The 26,366-nt window shown below is 36.9% G+C and overlaps 1 protein-coding gene across 2 annotated transcripts; it reads left to right on the top strand.

Annotated features, from left to right (window-relative positions):
- The first annotated feature begins 592 nt into the window (after window positions 1–592).
- Window positions 593–24,787, top strand: C4H12orf50 (chromosome 4 C12orf50 homolog). 2 transcript variants are annotated; one of them, XM_065935485.1, is made up of 12 exons: window positions 593–647; window positions 992–1,112; window positions 11,037–11,195; window positions 12,382–12,459; window positions 12,541–12,654; window positions 14,629–14,739; window positions 15,864–15,971; window positions 17,528–17,644; window positions 19,035–19,139; window positions 19,381–19,584; window positions 21,052–21,144; window positions 24,762–24,787. In XM_065935485.1, the coding sequence occupies exons 1-12, from the start codon at window positions 636–638 to the stop codon at window positions 24,785–24,787; spliced, it is 1,248 nt and encodes a 415-aa protein (XP_065791557.1). In that variant the 5' UTR covers window positions 593–635. The 2 variants fall into 2 exon arrangements, with proteins under 2 accessions (XP_065791557.1, XP_065791558.1); XM_065935486.1 differs by lacking the exon at window positions 17,528–17,644.
- Window positions 24,788–26,366: the final 1,579 nt, after the last annotated feature.

Raw genomic sequence — 26,366 nt, 5'->3', positions numbered from 1 at the left:
GTGTGTATAGCTTAGCACAATGTGCTAAATATTTTAAATTTCACAATAAAATAAAGTTTAAACTCCATTCACTTTCCCTCTATAAGCACACTTAACAGTATGTTTCTAATCTGAGTGAGAAAACAGTTATGTAATAAAAGTTATGATTAATAGAGATCATCTCCACAATTAGAATATGGATGATGACTTAAAAATAATTCTGGCTTTCATAAGGAAAATTAGTCATTAGATTGTGATCGAGTGTCACTGACCTTTTATATATTTATCCTTAATCTTATGGATTAACTCTTAACAGGAAGGAGAATTTTATCAGTGACTTATGGAATGTACTATTTAATCATTAGATTATTTTATCAGTCTCTCTAAAATTAGACTACTTTTCTAAAATTTATACTTGATGGTCTTGGATTTGTAGTATTTTTTAATTTTAATTTGACCTCATATTTTATTTAGTTGATTAGTAATCTATTGTCAAACATTGACATTCATGTATGGAGTTTTCTACACTGTTTACTTTTTTCTTTTAGGGTTCCCAGTGCCGATTCCGACACTGCGAAGAGGCTCTTGGCAGTGACACAGTGTGCGCATTATGGAGAGAGGGAAAATGTTTAGATCCACTTTGCAGATTTAGACACATGGAAATGCAGGTAGAATTATTCAACATTATCATGTTTGTTAAAAGCATCTCCCTCTGATAAGATTGAACTCTGTACTCTTACAACACAATAGAAAAGAAATTATTCTTTCCTCCAATGACTTAATTTTAGGCATTTTACACTTTGCTCAACTTAAATTCCTAAAAAAATGGGCAAGTGTGTTGGAGGAGTACCCACTGCATCTTTTAAATAACGGAGCTTGGAAACGAAGCCTAGAGCCACACAAACCCTAAATCAGCAATTACAATAGTTTTTGTCATGTTGTGTGGTAGCACACTGTATTTGTTGTGATTGTGGCATCTCATCATTACATTTGCCTCCCCTCCTTTATCTAGCAAAACTGCAGTATTTCATGCTTCTGGGAAACTCAGCCTCTCGGTTGTGTGAAGATCAGTTGTATCTTTTATCACAGCAAACCTCGAAATATCAATGGATTATTTTTGCCACCAAGTAGCAGTGAGTATACTTTTTGAATAACATGGTTATACCGTATTATAATCTGATTTTGGAATAGCAACATGGAATGACACGTTAAATAAAGTATAGCAAGGTGAGTAATCCAGTTTAATAGCCAGTGGATGATTTAGGATGGTTATGTCAAGAATTATGAGAATGAGCCATCAAGTAGCTAAGCAAATGGAATGACCAGAGTTAGTTAACTTTTCTCTGACTGTGTTTCTAAAGTGGACTTTATTCATGTGAAAGGTGAGATGACTGCTGCCCTCACTGGATAGAGGGAAGCTGTCTCACCAATTCATCATATGACTGGAGCAAAGCTGGGAGGTTCTGGCCTCACCGCTGCTCCCCGTAAATGTGCAGAAACCTCTGCTACATGGGAGAGCAGGGGCATGCTCTGGTTTTCATGCTTCTGCTTCTAGAAGAGCAGCTAGATGTGTGGTTCTTCCTAAGACTTCATTTGTGGGAAGATGCAATCCCACTGTTGCTAAATAAGTGGCACCCTTGAAACCAACTAAACGCTACTGAGACTCTACTGCGTGGTGAACCTTAAACTAAGTTATGGGAAAGGGGTATGGAAGACACCATGTCCTATGACAGTAAGTGGCAGGAACTTTGAAAAGCTGGGAGAGTCAGGTTTCTCTCATGCTGTGGCCGCTTCCCTCTCCTGCTCTGGCCACCGTATTTCTTATAATGGAATTATTCTAGAAATGAGTTTATAGAATATCAGTCCTTTGTATTTGAAAATTTGACTTCAGATAATCCTTGGCAAGTCAATGATTAAAAACCATGTCTCTTTGTTATAGTCTTCTGGAAAATGCTGTTCTCAGAGCATTCTTCAAACATGTAATACCTGGATCAATGTTTTTCTTCACTAGACTGTAAACATAATAAGGATGGGGCTCATGGCTAGTTTCCCTACCAATGCTTAGCACACTTTCTGGAGCCCAGATGCTCAGTAAAATTGGATGTTTGGATAGATGGATGATAGGAGGTATGGATAGAACATAGGAGGAGAAGGAGATGACAGAGGATAAGATGGTTGGATGTTATCAACAACTCGATGGACATGAGCTTGAGCAAGCTCCAGGAGTTGGTGATGGACAGGGAAGCCTGGTGTGCTGCAGTCTATGGGGTCGCAAAGAATTGGACATGACTGAGTGACTGAACTGAACTGATAGATGTATAGATGACTACTGAAGGTAACCTACTGGGATGAAAGTTATTACACCTACTAAGTGGTTAACTTGGTCCCATTGTTTAACATCTAGTGTGATTTTATTTCATTAAGAACATTGTATTAAATTCTCTCTATATAGTGTACTAGCCTACTTCCTAATGGTCTATGGGTAAAATTGCTATCTTTCAAACTAATTATTTCAGTACTAGAGGAAAGACTGCATCTCTGAGGGCAAAGGAAAGGTAGGATGTCTGTGGAACAAACAGTGGGCTCCCCACTGTAAGACATGTCCTCGGCTAAGTTCTCTAGGGACACATTTCATTATTCTCATATATTAGGCATAGAATCTGGGGGTCAAAAATAGATTCTGGCTTTACTGGAAGTCTCAATTTCAACACATGTCAAAACTGCTCCTGACTCTTGGAATAAGCTTTCCCCTCTCTTGACAGGGTCAAACCAGACCCATGCACTGATTTTGGAAGGACCAAATCCTTCCCCTAGCCACTCTAGAAATCATCATGAGAGGAGATAAGCTCTGCTTTCTCTTTGCCACTTCCCTATCATTTTCTCAGATATATTTCTTCACTACTTCCATTGTTTGTCTGACTTCTCCCTATAGAATGAAAATTCGGTAAGAATAGGAATCTTTGTTAACTGATAAATTCCAACCACCAAACATAGAAACATAGTATTACCTTTCACATAGTGGCCAATTCTATTCCAGGAAGTCCTGAAAAGTATTTATTCATGTTAAGAAGGTAACTAATTTTTCTCTGCCCAGGCACATTTCTGTGCTTTAGGAAAGAGGATTCAATTCCCAGGCTGTAGGAAACTGCTACGCTGGAGAAGGAAATGGCAGTATTCTTGCCTGGAGAATCTCAAGGACAGAAGCCTGGCAGGCCACAGTCCATGGAGTTGCAAGAGTCAGACACGACTTAGTGACTGAACCACCACCACCACAGAAAACTCCTAAGCTCATTTGCATTATGTATTGAACTACTGCATCATCTATTCATTCTAAGAATATTTCAATACCTCAGAAGTTATAATGTGATCTTTTGTAGACCTAATATTTCCTAAAATATTTCCAGAAACATCTACCTACCAAGGTTCATATTAACCAAAACCAGGAAAATAAATTGTCTCACCTTAGACAAAAATTAAATTACAAAGTTATAACTTTGTTAAAATCTACCTTTATGTTTCAGTGGGTACATGTGATTGACAGATTCAGGATAGGATTGTGACAGGGTATTTTTTGGTAGCAAAATATAACTATTGTTTCATACATGGCATCGGGTAATTCACGTGTAAGTTTGTATCCAGTTAAAATAAGATAAAATCTAGGTATTTAAATGTGTAAAATGTGAAAATTTCTAAGGCTTCTGATCAAGGAATTGAGACCCATCATGTGGTCCATATTAAGTAGGTGAGTTGCAGCCACAGCAATGCTATCTAAGTTACCAGCTGTGTTCTTCCAGAATGAGGTGTTTGCCAAAAGCAATTTTCCATTAGTTAATTTGCCATTGTCTGTTATCTTTAAGAAGCAAGTTCAATTATCAGGAGTCTGACATTTTTTTGTCTGGACGTGTAAAACTGCCAGTTAGTCTTTTTGCAATTTAAACTTTAATCTGCTAACAAATTAAAAAAAGGTCTTGGACTCTTTTGAAAAAAGATTTCATTTAAATGTTGTTAAACCAGACATTTTCAAAGGCGGCCTAATCCCTCTGGTTATCATCTCTAAGTTTAGAAGCAAATAGCTGTTAAAACCAAATGATAGTGCTAAGAAAAGCATAGCTCAGTTAATATTTGCTCTATTTGTAAGAATTTGCTAGGCATTTCTGAGTATATTTTGCATTTTCTTTGTGAGCCTGATGGATTCTTGTTCTTTCTCCCATGGTACACAGTAGAGGTTAGTGTACCCAAAAGAAGTTTTCCTCTTAAGAAGCTCCTTAAATTTTGCTAAGGGACAATTTATTCAAAACAGTAGCTCAAACATTGAAGCAAATGCTCATATCCTTGGGAATTTGCCCTGTTATTCTAAAATGAATACCTGAAAGGATAATTTGATTTTTATTTATTCTGAGTCACTGTCTTGGAGATGCCTTGGACAACTGACTGTTTGACCACATTAAATGAATCTTGAGTCAGCTCACTTTACAAGGTCTTGCCTGAATGAATATGTGTACATGACCTTTTCATTATGTCCTAAAAAACCATTGTCTGATGTTTTCAAATAACTTAACAAACACCTTGACTTGAATATTTGAATCAGTAAAACACAGACTAGTTTTGTGTGTGTGGATAAGACACAGAGTAAGACAACTGTTAATAGTTATAAGAGGAAAAACTGTTCAATGAACACCCAACCATGTACTCTTCACCAGGATTCACCAGTTTATCAATTTATTTTCTCTTTTCCCTCTATTGTACTTATATATACACAAAAAATGTACAAATATATATTTCTGTCCTTGTTTTTGAGCCATTTGAATGTTAGTTGCAAATATCATGACACTTTATCCCTAAATGCATTGACATAGATCTCCTATGTTTAACAACACTCTAAGATATAACCATGGGCTTCTGAAGTGGCGCTAGTCCCACCTACCAATGTAGAGACAGGTTCGATCCCTGGGTTGGAAAGCTCCCCTGGAGTAGGAAATGGCAACCTGCTACATTATTTTTGCTGGAAAAATCCATGGACAGAGGAGTCTGATGGGTGATGGTCCACGGGGCCACAAAGAGTTGGATGCAACTGAGCACATGTATACCTAACCACACTACACAACCATCACACACAGAATCTTTACTCATATATCCCACTGTTACTGAAAATAATTTAGTATTTGTCATTTACTTAGGTTATTTTTAGCCTTTGGTAAGTACAGACCTTGATCTTGTGAACATTAAATCAAAATAGACCACAAAGACCTAAATATGAGCTAAAATTATAAAATTCTTACAAGAAACTATAGACTACTCAAACAATTCTAAGTTATGGCACCAAAAGAAAAAAAAAACAAGCGGTAAAAAAATTAATTGGATTTCATCAAATTAGAAACTTTTGTGTTTCAAAGAATATCATCAAGAAAGTAAAAGTATAACCCACAAAATGAGAGAAAATATATGCAAATCATATATCCAGAATATATGAAGAACTCTTGAAGCTCAGTAATACAAAGACAATTCCATTACAAGATGGGGAAAGAATCTGAATATACATTTTTCAAAGATACAAAAATGGCTAAAAGATATATACATCTGAATGCAGAGTTCCAAAGAATAGCAAGGAGAGATAAGAAAGCCTTCCTCAGTGATCAATGCAAAGAAATAAAGAAAAACAATAGACTTGGAAAGACTAGAGATCTCTTCAAGAAAATTAGAGACACTAAGGGAACATTTCATGCAAAGATGAGCACAATAAAGGACTCAAATGGTATAGACCTAACAGAAGCAGAAGATATTAAGAAGAGGTGGTAAAAATACATGGGAGAACTATATGAAAAAGATCTTAAACCCAGATAACCACGATGATGTGATCACTCACCTATAGCCAGACAGCCTGGAATGTGAAGTCAAGTGAGCCTTAGGAAACATCACTACAAACAAAGCTAGTAGAGGTGATGGAATTCCAGTTGAGCTATTTAAAATCCTAAAAGATGATGCTATGAAAGTGCTATACTCAATATGCCAGCAAATTTGGAAAACTCAGCAGTGGCCACAGGACTGGAAAAGGTCAGTTTTCATTCCAACCCCAAGAAAGGCAATCCCAAAGAATGTTCATACTACTGCACAATTGCACTCCTCTCACATGCTAGCAAAGTAATATTCAACATTTCCAAGCCAGGGTTCGACAGTACTTGAACCGAGAACTTCCAGATGTTCAAGCTGGATTTAGAAAAGGCAGAGGAACCAGAGATCAAATTGCCAGCATCCACTGGATCATAGGAAAAGCAAGAGAATTCCAGAAAAACAACTACTTCTGCTTCATTGACTACACTAAACTAAAGCCTTTGACTGTGTGGATCACAACAAACTGTGGAAAATACTTCAAGAGATAGGAATGCCAGACTACCTTACCTGCCTCCTGAGAAATCTGTATTCAGGTCAAGAAGCAACAGTTAGAACTGGACATGGGACAACAGACTGGTTCCAAATTGGGAAAGGAGTACATCAAAGCTGTATATTGTCACCTTGCTTATTTAACTTATATGCAGAGTACATCATGCGAAATGCCAGGCTGGATGAAGCACAAGCTGGGATCAAGATTTCCAGGAGAAATATCAATAACTTAAGATATGCCAATGACATCACCCTTATGGAAGAAAGGGAAGAAGAACTAAAGAGCCTCTTGATGAAAGTGAAAGAGGAGAGTGAAAAAGCTGGCTTAAAACTCAACACTGAAAAAGCTTTAAGATCATGACATCTAGTCCCATCACTTCATGGCAAATAGATGGGGAAACAGTGACAGACTTTATTTTCTTTGGCTCCAAACCCACTGCAGATGGTGATTGCAGCCTTGAAAGTAAGACACTTGCTCCTTGGGAAAAAAAGCTATGACCAACTTAGACAGCATACTAAAAAGCAGAGACATTATTTTATTGACAAAGATCAGTCTAGTCAAAGCTATGGTTTTCCAGTAGTTATGTATGAATGTGAGAGTTGGACCATAAAGAAAGCTGAGCACTGAAGAATTGATGCTTTTGAATGTGGTGTTGGAGAAGACTCTTGAGAGTCCCTTGGACAGCAAGGAGATCAAACCCGACAATTCTAAAAGAAATCAGTCCTGAATGTTCACTGGAAGGACCAATGCTGATGCTGAAACTCCAATACTTTGGTCATCTGATGTGAAGAACTGAGTCACTGGAAAAGACCCTGATGCTGGGAAAGATTGAAGGCAGGAGGAGAAGGGACAACAGACGATGAGATGGTTGGATGGCATCACCAACTCGATGGACATGAGTTTGAGTAATCTTGGAGTTGGTGCTGGACGGGAAACCTGGCGTGCTACAGTCCATGGGGTCACAGAGTTGGACACAACTGTGCAACTGAACTGAATAAGCTCATGAAAAGATGCTCATTGTAACTAAGCAGTTCAGTTCAGTTCAGTCGTTCAGTCGTGTCTGACTCTATGTGACCTCATGAATCGCAGCACGCCAGGTCTCCCTGTCCTTCACCAACTCCTGGAGTCTACACAAATCCATGTCCATTGAGTTGGTGATGCCATCCAGCCATCTCATGCTCTGTCGTCCCCTTCTCCTCCTGCCCCCAATCCCTCCCAGCATCAGGGTCTTTTCCAATGAGTCAGCTCTTCACATGAGGTGGCCAAAGTATTGGAGTTTCAACTTCAACATCAGTCCTTCCAATGAACACCCAGGACTGATCTCCCTTTAGGATGAACTGGTTGAATCTTCTTGCAGTCCAAGGGGCTCTCAAGAGTCTTCTCCAACACCACAGTTCAAAAGCATCATCAAACCAAGAGGTATCACTCATATGTACTCAGTTGGTTTAATCAAGTAGATAATAAGAAGAGTTGACAAGAATGTGGAGAAATTGGAATCTTCATACATTTCAGATAGGAATGTAAATGATGAAATTTTGGAAAATAGTTTGGCATTTCTTCAAAATAGTAAACATAGAATCACTATGTGTGCATATGCAAGTTGCTTCAGTCATGTGCAGCTCTTCCTGACCTTAAGGATTGTAGCCCACCAGGCTCCCCTATCCATGAGATTCTCCAGGCAAGAATACTGGAATGGGTTTCTGTGCCCTCCTTCAGGGGATCTTCCCGACCCAGGGATCGAACCCATGTCTCTTACATCACCTGAATTGGCAGGTGGGTTCTTTGCTGCTAGAGCCACCTAGGAAACCCCCAGAATCACCATATGTCCTACTTACTCACTTCTAAGTATGTATCCAAGAAATGTGAAAATATATGTCCTCACAAAACTTGTACAACAATAAATACTCGTACTAACATTATTTAAAACAACTAAAAAAGTGGAAATAAACCAAGTGTCCATCATTTGATGAATGGAAAAATTGTGGTATATGCACACAGTGAAATATTACTTGACTATTAAAAAACACTGTGATGGGACTTCCTTGGTGGTCCAGTGGCTGAGACTCAGCACTCTCAATCCAGGGGACCCAAGTTTAATCCTTGGTCAGGGAACTAGATCCCATATGATGCAACTAAAGATCCCTCATGCTGCAACAAAGAGCCAGTGCAGCCAAATAAATAAATATTTTAAAAGCACAACACTATGGTAAGTTGAAGAAGTCATGTACAAAGGACCACATACTGTATGATTTCATTTATATGAAATATCCAGAATAGGCAAATCCATAGAAATAGAAATTATAAAAAAAAAAAAAAAAAGAAAGTATACTAGTGCTTATATGGCTGGGAACATCGGGCAGACATGAACAGTAACTGCTAATAGGTATGGGTTTCTTTTTTGAGGTGATCAAATATCCTAAAATTGATCATGGTGATATTTGCACACCTCTATGAATATACTAAAAAACCATTTAAATGTGTGAATTTTATAGTATGTGAATCTCAAGAAAGCTTTTAAAAAATGGGACTAACATTTAGTAACATTTGAATGTCCAGTGAAGCCTTTCTTTGCAGCTAATGACAAATCTTGGGAATAGTTATTTAGAATAGCTGAAAAGTTCTGTTTAAAGCCATCTTTTTCCTTCAGAATTTCTTACTGGTGCTCTATTTTCATTGATGCCACGAGACTCTTCTTCAAGTATGACATATTCTTTAACAAGAGTCTAGAAATGGAGGAAGCAAAAATTTTCAATAAAAATTCTTAACTACCAACATACTCTATCATGAACGTGAATTCAGACCATTCCAGTGTAAACCCCAATAGCACTTTTGGTAATACCCTATGTTTTTGTTTCCTATTATTGCTGTAACAAATTACCCCTAACCAAGTGGCTTCAACAACTCAATTTTATTAGCTTATAGTTTAGGAATTCGATGAAATCTCTCTGAATTAAAATTAAGGTGTCTCCAGGGCGGCATTCCTTCTGGAGATTCTGAGGGAGAACCTGTTTACTTACCATTTCCAGTTTCTAGAGGTCTTCATTATTTCTTGGTTCTTGTCGCCCTTCCTCCATGTTCAGAATCAGTAATGGGTAAAGTCCTTCTGACACTGCATTACTCTGACCTAGCTTCCACTGTCACACCTCTTTCCTGGCTCTCTTCCTCTGCAACTCTCTTCTACTTCCAAAGGACCACCTGAATAATCAAGGATAATTTGCTAATTTTGAGGTAAACTGATTAGCCGTCTTAATTCCTTCTCCTTGTATAACCTAGTGTATACACAGTTTTCAGTGATTAAAAGTTGGACATCTTTGGGAGGCCATTATTCTGCCTATTACAACATGATTTTCTAGAAATGTGTATAAGTCAAGGTAATGGGAAAAGCCTTATGGGTTCCTGGTGATTTGATTAATCAGTAACAGAGGATTTGTCTTTTGGGCAGTGTGCTAGAGAAAATTTTGTCATGAGTAAAGGGTGGTGGTTCAGTTGCCAAGTCATGTCCAACTCTTTGTGACCCCATACACTGCAGCATGCCAGACTTTCCTGTCTACTTTCATTTTGTAAAGTAGAGAAAAGGCTATTATGGACTGAGGCCTGTTCTCAGGCAAACTAATTAGGTGAAATAGATGTGGAAATTAAGAATGTGGAATACAATTGGTTCTTTTCAGGGCTTCCCTGGTGGCTCAGATGGTAAAGAATCTGCCTGCAGTGTGGGAGACCTAGGTTCGATCCCTGGGTCAAGAAGATCCCCTGGAGAAGGGAAAGGCTACCCACTCCAGTATCCTTGCCTGGAATATTCCGTGGACAGAGGAGCCTGGCAGGCTTTCAAATTATTGTGATGGCAAACCCGCTAAAAGGCTTCCCATGACCCTGGACCCCAGAGAGATGATCCTTTGGGGTGTGGCTTCCAGGCTTGACTGATTTTGCAATTATCTGAGACATTTGAAAAATAGCATCAGATTTCCAGGCTTTAATCTTGACCTTCAGAATCAGAAGTTTGGAAAACAGAGACAGAAAAGATGATTTGAATAATTTATTTAGTTGATTCAGATATTTAGCCAGATTTGATAACCATTGGCTTGAAAAATAAAGGGACTCGAATAAGTAATGATCAAAGATACATGTGTTCACTAGCTTTTTCTATTATTTGCTGGTTAGTTTTGAAGGTTACAGAACACTTAAATATGACCTAGAGCTTTGTTCAACCTGACCAACGTGTAGCCAACAGAGAAATCTAAAGGTATTATTCTCACTTCCAAGTCATCAACCCCCAACCACAGAAAACTAGAACCTCTGGATTTTTTCCTCTTTTAAACATGTATACTCTGACATTATAAGCTGTGTCTTATATGAGTTTACCTTTGTTAAATTGTCATAATGTGATTAAGTTATTATTATCCCATAGATGTAATGGAAGAATACAGTAATGCTTGTGATCACTTTGTGTTTATACCAAAGTATGATATATACCAAATTGTGGTTATAATTACTATCTAGTCTGTGAATTAACACATTTTCGACAGCAAAATGCTGATTTTTATAAGTTAGTTTAATACCCTTTCTAGAAATAAGATGTCTTTTAACAAAATATGCAGTTAATCAAGAGGACAATAGTTAATCACTGAACATGTGCCAAAATGTATATCTTGAAGACTAAAATGTTGCCTTTTCTCTATAGATATCACACTACAGAAAGAAACTCAGGAAGGAATTCCACCCCCAACCCAGAGTCAGGAACCTCTAAAACCTCAGGAGAATATATCACGACCTATTCACCATCCCTTAGTTTTAAAAACTAACTTTGAGGAAGAGGAGGAAGAAGAAGGTGAACAAAATGGTGAGTAAACCTTTTCTCACATTTATAGTGCACATTCAAAAACCTCATGATATTTTCTACATACTCGTTTAACTTTTAGAAGCTTACAACTAATATATAAGGCAGATTTTGGTGAGAAAATAGCTTTAATTTTATTAAATATATTAAATTCATTATGTTCTAATTTGTTCTATGTCTACATATATATTTATGATTGTTTGGATTGAAAGTTTTTTGTTGTATGATGGCTAGGAGACAGATCTCATGTTTAAATATTCACAGTTGCTTGTAGGTATACTAATAACATGTTTTATTTGTGTATAACTTAACATTGATAATATGATTTATATAATTATAAAATTTTATATATAACATCATCTATTTATATATAACAACACTGACATACATAAGTGTCCGTCTGTCTGTCTCACATTTAATCCTTGAAGTTATAGAGATCAATAGAGTAGTTTGTAATGTGTAACGCACTATCATCTGCATTATCCCAGAAATCCTTGCCAGCATAAAGAAGATTAGAACCCAGGTCTCTTACATTGCAGTCCATCTTATTCCTCCCATATCACCACAGCACTGCAGTACCAATAAGTATGTACAAACAAGATAAACATCCAGAAAAATAAGCTCTAAGTCTGTCTCTGCCCTGGAATTTGCCCTTCTATGGAGCCTCAGAATGTGGGCACATTGAAAAGACTGAAGTGTTACTTTCTTTTTCTGTAGCTATCTTACTAGAGAAAGATACTTAATAGGGAATTCCACCTCTGATCCAGAGTCAGAAACACCTGAAACCTCAGGAGGCTATATTACAATCCACTCACCATCTTTTAATTTTAAAACTAACTTTGAGGAAGAATAGGAAAAAGGAGATGTGTCATTTTCTGCTGTTTAGCTCTGTCTCCCACACCAACATCCTCTTATTCCAGACAAACATAATCTCAAATGTGAATCTATATGTCCAGCCTCTCATCTCAAAACACATAATGTACAGTCGTTTTTCTCTTGACTGATTCTTTCTAAAACATAAAATATAGCAATAAGAAACATTTGTTAGTACGCAAATTATTGACTTTAAATGTTTTTAAAACAGTAATCCATTTATGAGGACAATGTGTGGGATTTTTCATTCTGGTTTATAAATTTTCAGATTATTTGGCTTTGGGACAATTTAATTTAAAAAAAATATATCCTATAGATGCTTCTAGTTTATGGACAAAGACTCCTGAAGAAATTGAAGAAAAAAGAGCAATAAAGGAGATGTGTTATAAATCTGGTAAGAAATGAAACATTTGTGCATTTTCTAATATTTGATGTGAGAAGTACACTAACCATTGATTTTCTTGTGGGAGATTAGGTGAATACTACCGAGTTCATACTCCTTCAGATATTTCATCATCTAAAAGCATAGCCTCTATAGTGGAAAAAGAGATAGAAAAGTCTTTGGAAAGTGGCAGTGAATTGCAAGAAGGTAAGGAATGAAAAGGAAGCTTTTCAAGGTGGTGAATGAGAGATACTTGGTGTGATAGGCTGTGAATTATTTAGTTAAGTGTGCACTGGAGTCAAATGATAAATAATACATCAGAATTGCGAGTGAGAAGGAAGTGATTTTATTGCATGACCTAAATTTAATATGAAAAGCTGCTATTAATGTAATTATATTTTCCCGGAGGAACCACAGAATGAATAGACTCCATAAACACCTGGTGACACTACATAGCCCATGCAGTAATTCTGTAAATAATTCTGTTTTACCACTTCACTTGTCTATGAAAGCAAATCTCCCTATAAAACAAGTGTAGATTTTTCTTTAGAATGGACAACTTAGCCCTGGAAGGACAAAAGGGAGGTCACGGAATAATGTTAGTGGCAGAACAAGGGTACATTTGTTCACTGAATGAGTGCTTCCTGTGTACCAGCCAATTTCAAGGGCAACACAGGTGAATAATTATAAGGCTGTGCCTTTTATGTATCTTATGTTCTGGTGAATCTGACTTTTCTGTTGGTGAATGTTTTGCTCTTGAAGGCAAGAGAAAAAGAACATTATTTTCTGTATATAAAACAAGGAACTCAGAGAAAAATCCATGGATGCCATGGGTTTAAGTAGTTTTCTTGCCTCTGGGATGAGCTTAAAAAAAAAAAAAAAAAAGCTTTATAGCAGTAAGCAAAATCAGAATTCTTTCCTCCTCTTAGATACCAAAAAGATAGCTGGAAAAGGTTCCCAGGATCAAGATGAATATAAGATCAAGAGTAGAATGTGTCTTGCAAGGCTGTGTGGCAAACCATTTAAACATATATGGCAGTAGGTGGCAGCAACATACTGTCAAATGGTAGAACAGTCGAAAAGCCCAAGCTGATAGGTGGGCGCCTCCAGTGAAGGACAGATTGTCCGAATTACAGACAAGGGCTTCCCAGGCGGCGCCAGCGGTAAAGAAGCCGCCGGCCAATGCAGGGTACACAAGAGACAGGAGTTTGGCCCCTGGGTAGGGAAGATCCCCTGGAGGAGGGAATGACACAGACAAGAGAAACCAAACAAGGACGAACATGTTAGCAATGAGTATTGAAAATGTCAGGTATAAAGACAGTTATATGCATTTCACTTTATATTATGGTTTTAAAAAGCTTTTTATTTTTAAATAATTCCAGTTAATTCATGAACCCTCTTTACCCAGATGTCCCCAAATGTTAGCACTTTACACATTTGATTTTTCATTCCCTTTCTTCTCTCTCTCAATATACACATTGTTGTTATTTTTTTTCAAATTGAGAGTAAGTTGCAGGCTTACATAACTCTCACACCAATATAATATAAATACCAATATCAGAAAATTACTAGTGATGTAATATTATTTACAAACAAAAGTTCACCAATTGTGCCATCAATGTTCTTTATACTAAAATGAAGTCTCCCTGATTTAGAATCCAGTTCAGAATCACAAGTTATATCAGATTATCATAGCTCTTTTATTCTCCTTTTAATATTTTATTTTAGGAGAAAATTGTCTGGAAATGTATAAAGAAAATGGAGAGACTTTAATTATCAGTATAATTAGCATTTTTCAATCAGTAGTAGATCCTAATACATTTTACTCAGTTTATTCATGGTGAGTAGATAAAAACAAAAGAAATACTATAAAATTCATTATATGTCAAGCACATCAACTAAATTAAATATATATACACTATAGCATTAGATTGCACACATTTTTTAACTGCCACTTGTTACACTATCCACATAAGAAACTAAACTTGCCTTCTGCTTTCATGATAATTATAAATTGGCTTAAAATGTATATAATTATAAATTTATTGTTCATCAAATCATTGGACAAACAATACTGCCATTAACTTTTAGATTCTTTACTATCATCATAGATTCTATCAGAAACTTAGATAAGCACCTAATGGTTTCTGGAGTGATTTTTTTTTTTTTTTTAATTTCTAGGGGATGGTCTGACAGTTCCAACAAAATTCAGCCTATTTGAAAGGCAAGGTGAAATAAAAGCATCATTGGATAGGAAACCAAGGACTGACATTGCTGCTTTTGAAAATGGAGGTTGGCTAATTTATTACTGATTTATTACTGAGTATATCACCATAAAATAAATAATAATAACTCTTGAGTTTTTTCTCTCATAAGCAACTTGTTTCATCAACGTCTCTGACATTTTATCACTGACTTTGGTTAAGCTCCTTGAGGCCAGGAATTGTGTATAATCCATTGCTCTCTGCAGTAGAATTCCTGGCACATGCAGTACACTTTGTAAATATTTGTGGAATAAATGGCTTTATGTTTAAACAATTGAACAATTTCATGTATAGAGACAATGTTTATAAAATGTACAGGTGACTGGAAGCTAATATGCTGGAACAGTGAGTCAAATGTAACAAGGTAAATGCAAACTGTGATAAACATAACCATAACTGGTAAGTTTTCTTCAAGTGGGGAAAGACTTGATATGATACAGATTGTGAGGGAAATATAAATGCTTTTGTTGGTCACAAAGTTTCAAAATGATTAAGTAACTTGTGTCAGCTACCAGATAGCTAAGGTAAACTTACATTGCATTATTAGGAGTACTATAGAAAAATAATTAAATACAATAAGTCATTTAAAATATCCAGTAGACTATCTGACATATAGAAAGATGCTGTATAAATGTCATCTATTACTGTACTAGTTCCAGTGATTTCTGTACAGGGTAGTCCATACTTGAGAATCATTTTTAAACAAGGTTACTTGAAAACAAGTATTCTATGTTAAGAAACAGAAACTTGTATGGTGAAGATCTGAAATTAAGTATTTAAGTAAATTTTAAAGCAACTGTGGATATTTATCCTGGAAAATAGATCTTTAGGGATTATAAAAACTGCTTTCATATACCTGAGGATATTATATGGAAAGCAATTATATTTATTGAGTATCTCTAAAGTGTGGTAAAGATTGTTAGATAGAAAATTGTGTTGACTGTGAATTTTCTTATAATTACCTGTAAGTGTACATATTGAATATTCATATACATATATATTAATCAAAACATATATGATATGTATAGAGATGGCACTAGTATCACTGAGAAGTATTTAAATAGTGTTTTAGAGGAGGAGTATGCTGTATTGAAGGATAGCTTTGTACAATTTTCTGCCATTGTTGCCACTGACGGTAAGTTACTGTCCTAGGAGGTGACTGCTACGTTCCACAGAGAATCATATTTCTTGGAGTAGATGAAAATGCAGCTTTAACTGAAGAGAAAGGAAGCACCACATCAAAATGTTCAAATGCTAAAGGTAGTGAGCCAGTCTATACTTTGATCCATTTGTGATTTGTATAGATAAGTTCAAAACCTAAAATCTGATTGTGTTATATAGTTGTAGAAACCAATACAAGAGGCAAGGTAATAAATAAAAACATACACCAAAATAGACTGGATGGGAGCCAGGATCCCTCAGTATCCAGTCCTGGCTCTATGACTAATTATTTGCCTGTGGAGCTTTATCTTTCTTAGCTTCAGTTTCCTCATGGGAAAAACTGGCCTGTTGGACTACCCAATTGTTGAAAATCTTGCTAGCTCTAAAGTTGTTGGTTCTCTTCAATGGTTAATATCCAGTCCTCTAGGTTTTTTTTTTTTTTTCCAACTTATAATATTCGGTATGATTGAATTTTCTTAGAAAGCTTTAGTGAAGATATATATACTGAGAAAAGTACTAATCTCATGCTGACTTCCCTCTTTAGGATTATTACTAACTGTAGTCTGAGAATAATCCAGAGATATGTTGATAAAGTACATTCCCTATAGTTTTATGCTGCCTCTACCTTGCTAAGAATCCCCCAGCTGGGACCTCGGTTGGGCAGCTGTCTAAGCCACAGACAGGATAGCTGTCCTGTAATTAGAGGACTTCATGTATTCTCCATATAAGTGTTAACCAGTTTTACCTACTGTCTTCTCCACCATTAAATAAATATTCTCAAAGACAGGGAAAGACACTTGTGATCGAACTCTTCCTATGGAAAATGATATGTATATCTCTTTTCCTCTCTTTTTTTCAGTCTATCAAAAAACACACCTCTAACTATACAAATAACGGTAGCCATCATTCACATATGGTTGTTTACATTAATTTAATCAAAATTAAATAAAATTTTAAAATTCAGTTTTTCAGTTGCACTGGCCATATTGTTTGTGTTCAGTATTCACATGTGACCAGTGGCTATCATTTCAGATGGCACAGATTTAGAATATTTCCATTATTGTAGAAAACTCTGTTGGATTGTTCTGCTCCCAAGCTTAGAACAAGTGAAGTGCTTTACAGATATTTCTTCATCCTTGGTTTAAATTGGCACACTTAGAACTTCCCAGATGGTCCAGTGGCTAAGACTCCATGCTCCCAATGCAGGGGGCTTGGTTAATCCCTGGTCAGGGAACTAGATCCATATGCTGCATCAAAGGTCCCATGTGCTGCTACTAAGACCAGGCCAGCCAAATAAATACATGAAATCAGTAATTTTTTTTAATTGGCACATTTGATATAAAATTGATAACCCTTTTTATAAAAAAAATTTGTATGGAGGTATTAAAAATATTGCCACAAATATATATTTACCTACTGAAGATAATGGCTGTATTTCAAATTTTTAATGTTTTGATACTGACAGATTTGGAGGACTCAATGTGCTAACTAGGGAATTTCAATGGTGGGTTCTAGAAATTAATATGCATAAATATTTTTAAAAGAGGTATGCCCATCATATAATGCTTGCAAAGTGAAATACCAACAGAAATACTTCTTTTTTTTTCTTTTTTTTACTAATACTGACATTTTATTTTCTTAATTTGTTTTAAAAGATAACAAGGACAGCCCTCATCCAAAGCGTTCCCTAACTACCCGACTAGTACCTACAACGCATGTATTAAATGCTACTGAGAATATCAGTATGAAGTGCAGAGAGGACCTTTCTTCAAGTGAGACATTAGCTCTATCACTTTTTGGCCTTAGATATATTTGTCTTATCATGGATTTGTTTTGCTTATTTGAAATAGAATTTTTTGAAAGAAAGAATAAAGGATGGTTTGAAAATTATTCAGGATTAAGAATTAAAGACACAATAGTCTTCTACTAACTCTGACAATGAATTGTGATGTAGGTCCTAGTAAATTAAAATACTTTCCCATTAGTTTAATTTAGATATTAAAATTGATAGTATAATACTATGTTCTTGGAAGATTCATTAGTATGATATTTTAAATTTAACCTGTGGTAGGATTCATTGACAGATTTTTTTTTTTTAATTATCTTTCAGATTATTTTTCTTGATTTTGCTTCTCCTCGCCATTTAGTACTCTAAGCCTCTTCTCTTGATACAATCAAGACTCATGAATCTTCTTTCCCTCCCTCCCTCCTTCCTTCCTTCCTTCCTTTTCCTTATTTCATTTATTGAACCCCTGTAATATTCTTCAACACCAGCTGGGCAACAAAGAGAACCATGATGGTTTACCTCAGAGGAGCTTAGTTCAGTGATACTTGTGAAAAATATAGTTTCCAAATTCTAGGAAGGGGAGCATGATAGTAAGGATGGAGCAAGATGTTTAGAGAGGAGGTAGTGAATCCGGGGTTCACTGAAGGCTTCCTGCTTAAGCTGAAGATGAGAGCTAGGGCAACGAGAGATTTATCAGTCCACTACAGAGAGCTAATGTAATTTACATAGTGATTTCGACGTTCATTTTTACTCTGGAGAAACGTACCTGAGAAATTCTTGGAAAATTGAGCCTGCATATAAAATTTTCCATGTAAAAACAAGCAAGCAAGAAGTGAATAATTTAGTAATATTAGCACTTACAAATTTTGATTATTGAGTCTTGTTTCACCAAACTATCCATGACCCCAACTTAGAACAATAAGGTAACAGTCACTAAAAGTATTTTACACTAATCCAACTTCTTAAGAAGTAGTAGTTTTGGCTTAAAAAGTAAAGAAAGATTTATGTTCACAATGACAATTCTAAAACTCCTAAAAATAACATTATAATGAGATATATAATTATATTTGGATTGTAATTTTATGTTCTTTTAAAAGGATTCATGTAGTCCTTTGGAGGAAAAGCAGTTTTCCTCCAAAGGAATGTTACTTATTGAAAGTTTTCTTATCAATCAATTTGATGAGAAAAATCAAGATAGAATTTTTTTGATATTAAAAAATAAATCACCCTTTGTTCTAGAAAGTAAAGTATTAGGGTGGTACATTTTTTCCCACTTGCTTGACATGTGAATGCACAGATATGTAATTATCACCTACAGTAATTTTTCACATGAAAGCATCTCCTTAAAAACTGTAAAAATTTGTATCTTCTTTAAGTGAATGATGTCCATCCAGTGAAGAAGCCTCATTTTAAAGGTGTGAAAAAAAGAAAATGGATGTATGATGAACCAAAGAACTTTCCTGGCCCAGGGATGCGGAGAGGTAAAGTGTCTATGTATTTGGTATTCCTGAATTATAATTTGAAAATAGATTAAATAATATTTTCTAGGCGACAAGGCACTATCGTGCACCATGTTATTTGAGATGTCAATTCCTATAAAGTTCTTTTAGCTTACTTTATTTTCCATCACGCTATTAAACATTTAAATTGCAACGCATTAATCACAGGTATGAAACCAGCTTGCTTTATCCCTTGTTCCCTTTCCCCTTTCCTGTGTTACAGCAGTGCAGACTTCAAATCCCAAAAGTAAAATGAGTTACCATCGGAATAATAAAAACAAAAATTCTGAGAATGCATCCTATATCCATGTTCAGAGAGATGCTGTCAGAACTGTCTCACTGAATGCACCTCCCCATGGCAGGCCTTCGCACGGGTCCTACATTAAAGCTGATGTTAACAAGGAACCCAAATTCAACCTCTGTTCAGGTGAGGTTCTACACTTACATAGGCTTTTTACTCACGTCTGTGATTTGCATCCCTGTGGAATGTCCAGATGGTCCAGCTAATCTTAGCTGCTCCCCACCCGCTTCTCTTTCCAGGTCCTCACCACCATAACATCTTAGAAAACTAGTGAGAGGATTTCTGTCCATGTGCAGTACACATGATTTAAAGGATATTGGAGAGAACATGTTAGGTGCAGGTGGCTTGTCACTGACCCTCTCTAGAGTTTTGTCTCAGAGCACTGCCCTTTGTCCCCCTGATGACTTTATTTCACTCTTGAGGATTGTTTTGGAATGGTTGACATTTTTTGTTCCACCAACTGCATTGTTCTATTATCACTTTCTGGCCAGTGCCTTGGTTTTTCTTTAGGCCTTCATGATTACTTTCTGAAAAGATTAGTTGGGGGTTAACTGCAGTATTTTTGACAACCTCTCATCTCTCCCACCCATGTCCAGATTGCTTTTAAATCATTTCATCATGTAATAGGCCAAGTCATAGTGTATGTGTCAGGAAGTACAAGACCTTGAGGGAAGAGAGAACTAGATTTCTTTTTTTATCCCTTGTCTCAGATGAATTTGGTTCTTTTAAAGCTGGGTTTTGTTTTCTCAGTCTAACAAAAGGCCACTCAATTCCCTGTAATTTTGTTTGTATTTGCCTATTTTTGCCTCTAGTCAGTGGAGTTTTGATTGTTGTATACTTTCTGAAGCATAAGTAAAAAACTCTGTGTCTCTCTTTGGTCCTCCTTTTACAGTTTACATAGAAGCTAGCTTATAAATTATTTTTCTTCTGTTTGTTTTAGAATAGAATCATGTATGGATTTATATACATGATTATTTATATTTACTACTGTTGTTGTTGTTTAGTCGCTAAATCATGTCCAACTCTTTTTGCGACCCCATGGACTGTAGCCTGCCAAGTTTCTCTGTCCATGGGATTTCCCAGGCAAGAATAAAGCTCTTTACTTCTATTATCATTTTATTATTACTTTACTGTGAGTGGCCATTTGTGAAGAATACAGTGACTACTGGACAGTTAGATGCCATTGTCTAGAGTTGTATTTAGGGGGCCTTGGACCTTCCTTTATTCCTTTCCTTCTCTCCTTCCTTTCTTTAGCTCTGCAAATATTAGCAGAATTATATGTAAAATCACAGTAAGGCCAGACAATGAAATATTTTGATCACGTACATATATTATACTTTTCTCTAGCTTAGCCTCGTGGGAGCAATTCTTATTTGAGGAACTGAACAGCCAATTAAGAGATGTGTAACCATGGTCATTGATAACTTAAATGGTCTTAATAAGCTCACTTGTATCCCTGATGCCTTACCCTTGAAATGGTAAAATGAATTACATAGAGACTAGCTTCACCTCTGAGATAATAACTTTGAAATAAGCCTGGAATATGATTTTAACATTATAAAATATTTAATTCTTGTTTCCTTTTTCTCTCAGATAAATATATATCAACGTCATATAATGGTTCAACTTGGCGAAAAAGAATTCCTTTTTCAAAAACGTGTTCAAAAAATGAAAAGATATATACAGGTAAACATAAACTAGTGGTTTTAATGTATCATATAACTCTAAAATGAATGACAAGTGTTAAGCTCAAGGAACATATTTTAGAAAATTTTCATGATATATATGATTATAATTCTTGGAGTTTAGCAGAGATCTCATCTACTAGCAATTTTTTTAGCCTTTTATTTATTTATTTAATTGGAGGATAATTGCTTTACAATTGTGTTGGTTTAATTTTAGCTTTTTTTAAATTGGGTTTTTCTTTGCTTATTTTTATCAGAAATCTTTTGATATATTTCTCTCTTTAGCCAGAAGCATAGTAGTTTCAGCAATTATATAATCTGTTAAGATGCATTCTTTGTTGAACTACAAAGCAATATATAAGACCATATTCTGACACAAAATATTAAAGCCCTGTTATATCCTGGCTAGTGAATACATAATGGCTAGTGCAGGCTGACGGGGCACCTAAGTTGTAGTTTCCAACCTGAGAGGTTCAAAGTGACTGTGGTCTCTTTTGTGCTATTTGCCCCGGGAGGGTGTAGGGATTCTGGGGACCTCCCGAGGGTAAAAGTTTATAGCGGCTCCAACCTCGGGTTCCAGATGTGGTTCTTTTACTAAAAAGCTTGGTGTCTTACCCTAGCTTATTCTGAGGCTGGCTCAGTAGGTTTGGAAGATCACACAGGACAAACTGGTTTCGGTCACTTCTTAGAAACCTGAAACTTTGCAGAAAAACTCCTAGGTAGAGAGTTCTTACCTAAATCAGTAGCCTAGAACTTTCAGAATCATCTGAAATTCATAAAATCTTATACAAGAGATTCCCAAAAAAATCAGAACACATCCAGACTAGAAACTGTACACTTCCCAAAATAAGGAGCCAGGATCTTCTAAAGCAGTATTTCCCTTTAAACTCTTCACTACAACTGTGATGCAGGATGTAGACTTGTATATATATTTATAGGTCTTCCCTAGTGGCTCAGACAGTAAAACTAAGTCTGCCTGCAATACAGGAGACCTGGGTTCGATCCCTGGGTTGGGAAGATTCCCTGGCGAAGGCAATGACAACCCACTCCAGTATTCTTGCCTGGAAAGTACCATGTACGGAGGACGCTGGCAGGCTGCAGTCCATGGGGTCACAAAGAGTTGGACGTGACTGAGCAACTAACACTTTCATATATATTTACATTGGAGTCAATCGCTTTTCTTTTTTCCCCATCTCTTCATCATATGTTACTACAACAGAATGCTACTGCAGTGCTGTTTGTTTATATTTCATCTTAAGTTCATGTGGGCTGCACTTAATTTTGTCAGGAAAGAGGTGAAAAGTCAGTGAAAATCCTAAATAAAACTACCAGTTGTTAAGCCACGTCTTTTTCTCCCATGACTTACTGTGGGCGGGATGTTTCCACCCCTGTCCCAGTGACAGCTCCTGTGTCCCAACAGCCTTCTCCTACATAGTTAAACATGAGTCACCAAAGGTTTGGGAGGGAAGAGGGGTCACTTCAGAATATGAAACACGGACCATCCCTGTATGTGACAGGGGAATGCAAGCTAACAAAACTGCTTTATTCTTTCAATTTTGGAGAGTGTGGAGGGAGGTATGTGAAACAGATGGCAAGAGAACAGAAACTTTGTGGAGCCAACTTACTCAGCACTAGTCTCTCCTCATCTTCCACCACCTCCAGCTCTGCCGGGGCCCAGGGGTAGAAAGGTCAAAGACAGAATTTCCCTTGAATTTTTAAGAATCGGCGCATAGAGAGGACTTGCAGTGCACTTCTCAGATGCAACCTAGGGGGAAAAACTTCGGAGAGAATTTCTCAATGTCCTCTGGTGATGTGGTTTCAGGGAGAGTAAACCCGTCTAATGCTAGAGGACTGGAGACAGAGCCTCTTGAGGCTGCCAAGCTCCAAGGTTGCTTGGGAGGGCATCACATATTCCTGTGAGTTTCAAGCGAGAGTGAGTTTCTGGGAGAGAGGACCCGTGGATGTACACAGAGTCTCGTGGCTGGGACTGAAGGGAGAGCATCAGAAAGATGCTTTTGTGGTTGGGTTCTCTTCCAGGGGAGGACTCAGCTGGAATCACAGCAGATTTCCAGGGAGGTGATTAGAAACCAGGCCATCACTCACTGATCAAACCCTTGTTACTTGAAGTATGGCCTGAGGGCCACCAGCAATGACTTGGGAGCTTGTTAGAAACATGGAATCTCCATCTCAGACTTACTGAATCAGTATCTGCCTTTTAACAAGATTCCCCAGGTGATTAGGATACACATTAAAGTTTGAGAAACCTTAGACTATGTTATCTGGGCACTGTTCCCCAGCATAGGACTCAGACCTTGTTGAAAGCCAAAATTGTTGAGATGACATTCTTTTCCTAACTGCCACACAGCAGCAGCCAGTCTCCCCAGTCCCAACCCTGCAGGCATGCGTGCTAAGTCACCTCAGTCGTGTCTGACTCTTTGCAACCCCATGGACTGAAGCCCGCCAGGCTCCTCTGTCCATGGGATTCTCCAGGCAAGAATGCTGGAGTGGGTTGCCATGCCCTCCTCTGGGTGGTGGGTGGGGGGTCTTCCCAACCCAGGGATTGAACCCAAATCTCTCATGTTTCCTGCACTGACTGGGCGGGTTCTTTACCATTAGCACAACCTGAGAAGCCCAGTCCCAACCCTAGAAATGAGGATAAACAGCAGGAAGGTAAGGGAGGGGGGAGAAAAAAAAACCAACCCTGGGAAAGAATTTCAAATTTGAATGTGATTGAAAGATACATGTGAAATAACTAAGGAATCACTGACTTGGACTAAGTGTATAGGCAAAGGACTAGATAAATTTTCGACACCAGGCAGAATGGGAATTTAGAGTCGAGAAATTAAGTAGCCTTCTAACAAAATGAAGTTAGTTTTCTTAGTTGCCTAAGGTTTGGCTGGGAAATGTGTAACCCCTGAACACTTCCCCTTTCCAGTTGCTGTTTTCCCCGGAATAGGGAGAGAAAGGTTAGTTTGTGTTTTCTCCCCCGCACTCCCTGCTAGGGCACATTGGGAGGTTGCAGCATTCCCCAGTGGACAGATGGACTGTGGAGAGAGGAGGCAGAAAACACAAGCTGCCTGGTCTGTTCCTCTGAGGGATATCTGAGCGCCAAGGCCAAAGAAGTGTAAATGGGAGAGAGGAGCCCTTTGGGAAAATGTTTTTGGATGCTCTGAGGATAATGCAAGAGGAGAGGAAAATGTGTCTGTGAGAATCTAGGAAAGGAGCTGAAGGCAATTAGAGATGTCATTGTCAGCCTTCACTTGAGGTCACATGTCCTTTCCAATAGGGATATAGCTGGTTGACTGGAGGTGCCTGTCTGCACAGAAGGGAACATTCCTTCTCTTCATTCTGGGTGCCCCATGGTGCAGCCTTCTGTGTAGTATTATTTCTATTCCTTTCTGTCCTCCCCTTCATCTAAATTCAAATCACAGCAAGCTTTGGAAAGAAGTGGAATTAATTTGAATGGCGTTCTGAAAATTTATGAATTAAAACAAGCTTAGTTTTTGTTTCATCTTAAGATTTATGGGACGTAATTAACAAAAGAAATGCAAAATGTTTGTACCCTGAAGAATGCTGAAAAACAAAATAACTGAAATATGTTTTGTGTTTTATTATTAGAGCCAAGAAGAAATGGGAGCAAGTAAACTTGGAGGTTGAGAGAAGAGAAAAATGAGAAAAGAGAAAAGTGCCAGAAATCATCTGATTTATAATCAAAAATGAAAATTCAAAGAATGAGATACTCAAGGACTCCATACTATATACTGGATAGCCAAAGATGATAAAATGCAAATTCTGAAAATAAGATGCAGGAAGTACATTGTGCTCTTTCAAAACTGATAAAAATGCAAATTACAAACAGCTGCCTGTGTATTTGTATAGGTCTGGAATTCATTCAATGCATTGCTGCAAACATTTAATAAAATTTAAAAGTTTGACAATTAAGACCATTCTTTAATTGTAAACTAAGTTAGATTGCACAGATTGAGGAGTAAAATTGTGCTTTTGATCTCTGTTTTGCAATATTCTTTAAGGAAGAAACCTCACATTTTCTTTCTTTACCTAAATTTTAACTGGGCCCTCTGTGATAGTTACAGATAAAATGTAAACAGATTCAGTGAAGTCCCAGGGTTACAGTGTGGTGATGAGTATGAGAGGAATTCTAACAGATATACACTTCGATGTGTTGTAGAAAGAGACAAAATCTGGTTTATCATTCAGGGCCGTTGCTGAACAATGTCTTTTAATTGGCAACTACAAAATCTACCTGCTGGAATGTGCTACATTCAGAACTGAAAAACAAATATTTTCCTACCACGAAAACAAAAGTTATATGATCATACTGGAGAAAAGGACTCATAAAAGAAAAAAAGTGAATTAATAACAGGGTATCCCAAAAGTCTGAGTGAGCTTTTAAGGTTTCAGAAACTCAAGAAGTATAAATGCTTATGAATGTAAGAGAGAGACATCATTTGAAAACTTATTTCCATTTCTTTTGTGCTCGTTTAGAATTGTGAATCTTGAATAACAAAATTTTCTTATTTAAAAAATTTCATCTGCAGAGTGACTGAAACAAAAACTTGAAATTAAAATTTCATTCTTCAAACAAAAAACAAGTATGAGAGCAATATAAATAATTAACCTTTCAAATGATATGTTTGTAAATTTGTAACAGGTGTACTCCCACGTTTATGAAAGTTCAGAACTTCACTAAGACTTTGGAACCCCCTGTATTTGTATATGCTTGTGTCTTGTGGTTATTGGAAGCCTTTTGCTCAACATTTATTGGAGAAGAGAGGCAATCAGGACTCTTAGAAATATTTTATTTTTAAAACATTTTCCTAAAATCACTGCAGATGGTGATTGCAGCCATGAAATTAAAAGACACTTACTCCTTGGAAGGAAAGTTATGACCAACCTAGACAGCATATTTAAAAGCAGAGACATGCATCCAACCTGGGCTGGTGATCTGTTTCACTATAGATAATATACATGCATGAGACAAGTGCTCAGGCCTGGTGCACTGGGAAGACACAGAGGAATCGGGTGGAGAGGGAGGTGGGAGGGGGGATTGGGATGGGGAATACATGTAACTCCATGGCTGATTCATGTCAATGTATGACAAAACCCACTACAATATTGTAAAGTAATTAGCCTCCAACTAATAAAAATAAATGAAAAAAAAAAAAAAAAAAGCAGAGACATTACTTTGCCAACAAAGGTCCA

The sequence above is a fragment of the Muntiacus reevesi genome, chromosome 4 (assembly GCF_963930625.1).
Source record: "Muntiacus reevesi chromosome 4, mMunRee1.1, whole genome shotgun sequence".
Taxonomy (NCBI): domain Eukaryota; kingdom Metazoa; phylum Chordata; class Mammalia; order Artiodactyla; family Cervidae; genus Muntiacus; species Muntiacus reevesi.
The sequence above is the reverse complement of the archived record's forward strand: the minus strand, read 5'-3'. Positions and strand labels throughout refer to the sequence as shown.

Excerpts from the sequence above, each read along its gene's own strand:
- C4H12orf50 (XM_065935485.1), top strand. Across the intron at positions 11,196-12,381 it reads AGAAGAAGGTGAACAAAATG|ATGCTTCTAGTTTATGGACA; the intron begins GTGAGTAAACCT and ends TATATCCTATAG. Across the intron at positions 15,972-17,527 it reads AAAATGTTCAAATGCTAAAG|ATAACAAGGACAGCCCTCAT; the intron begins GTAGTGAGCCAG and ends TTGTTTTAAAAG.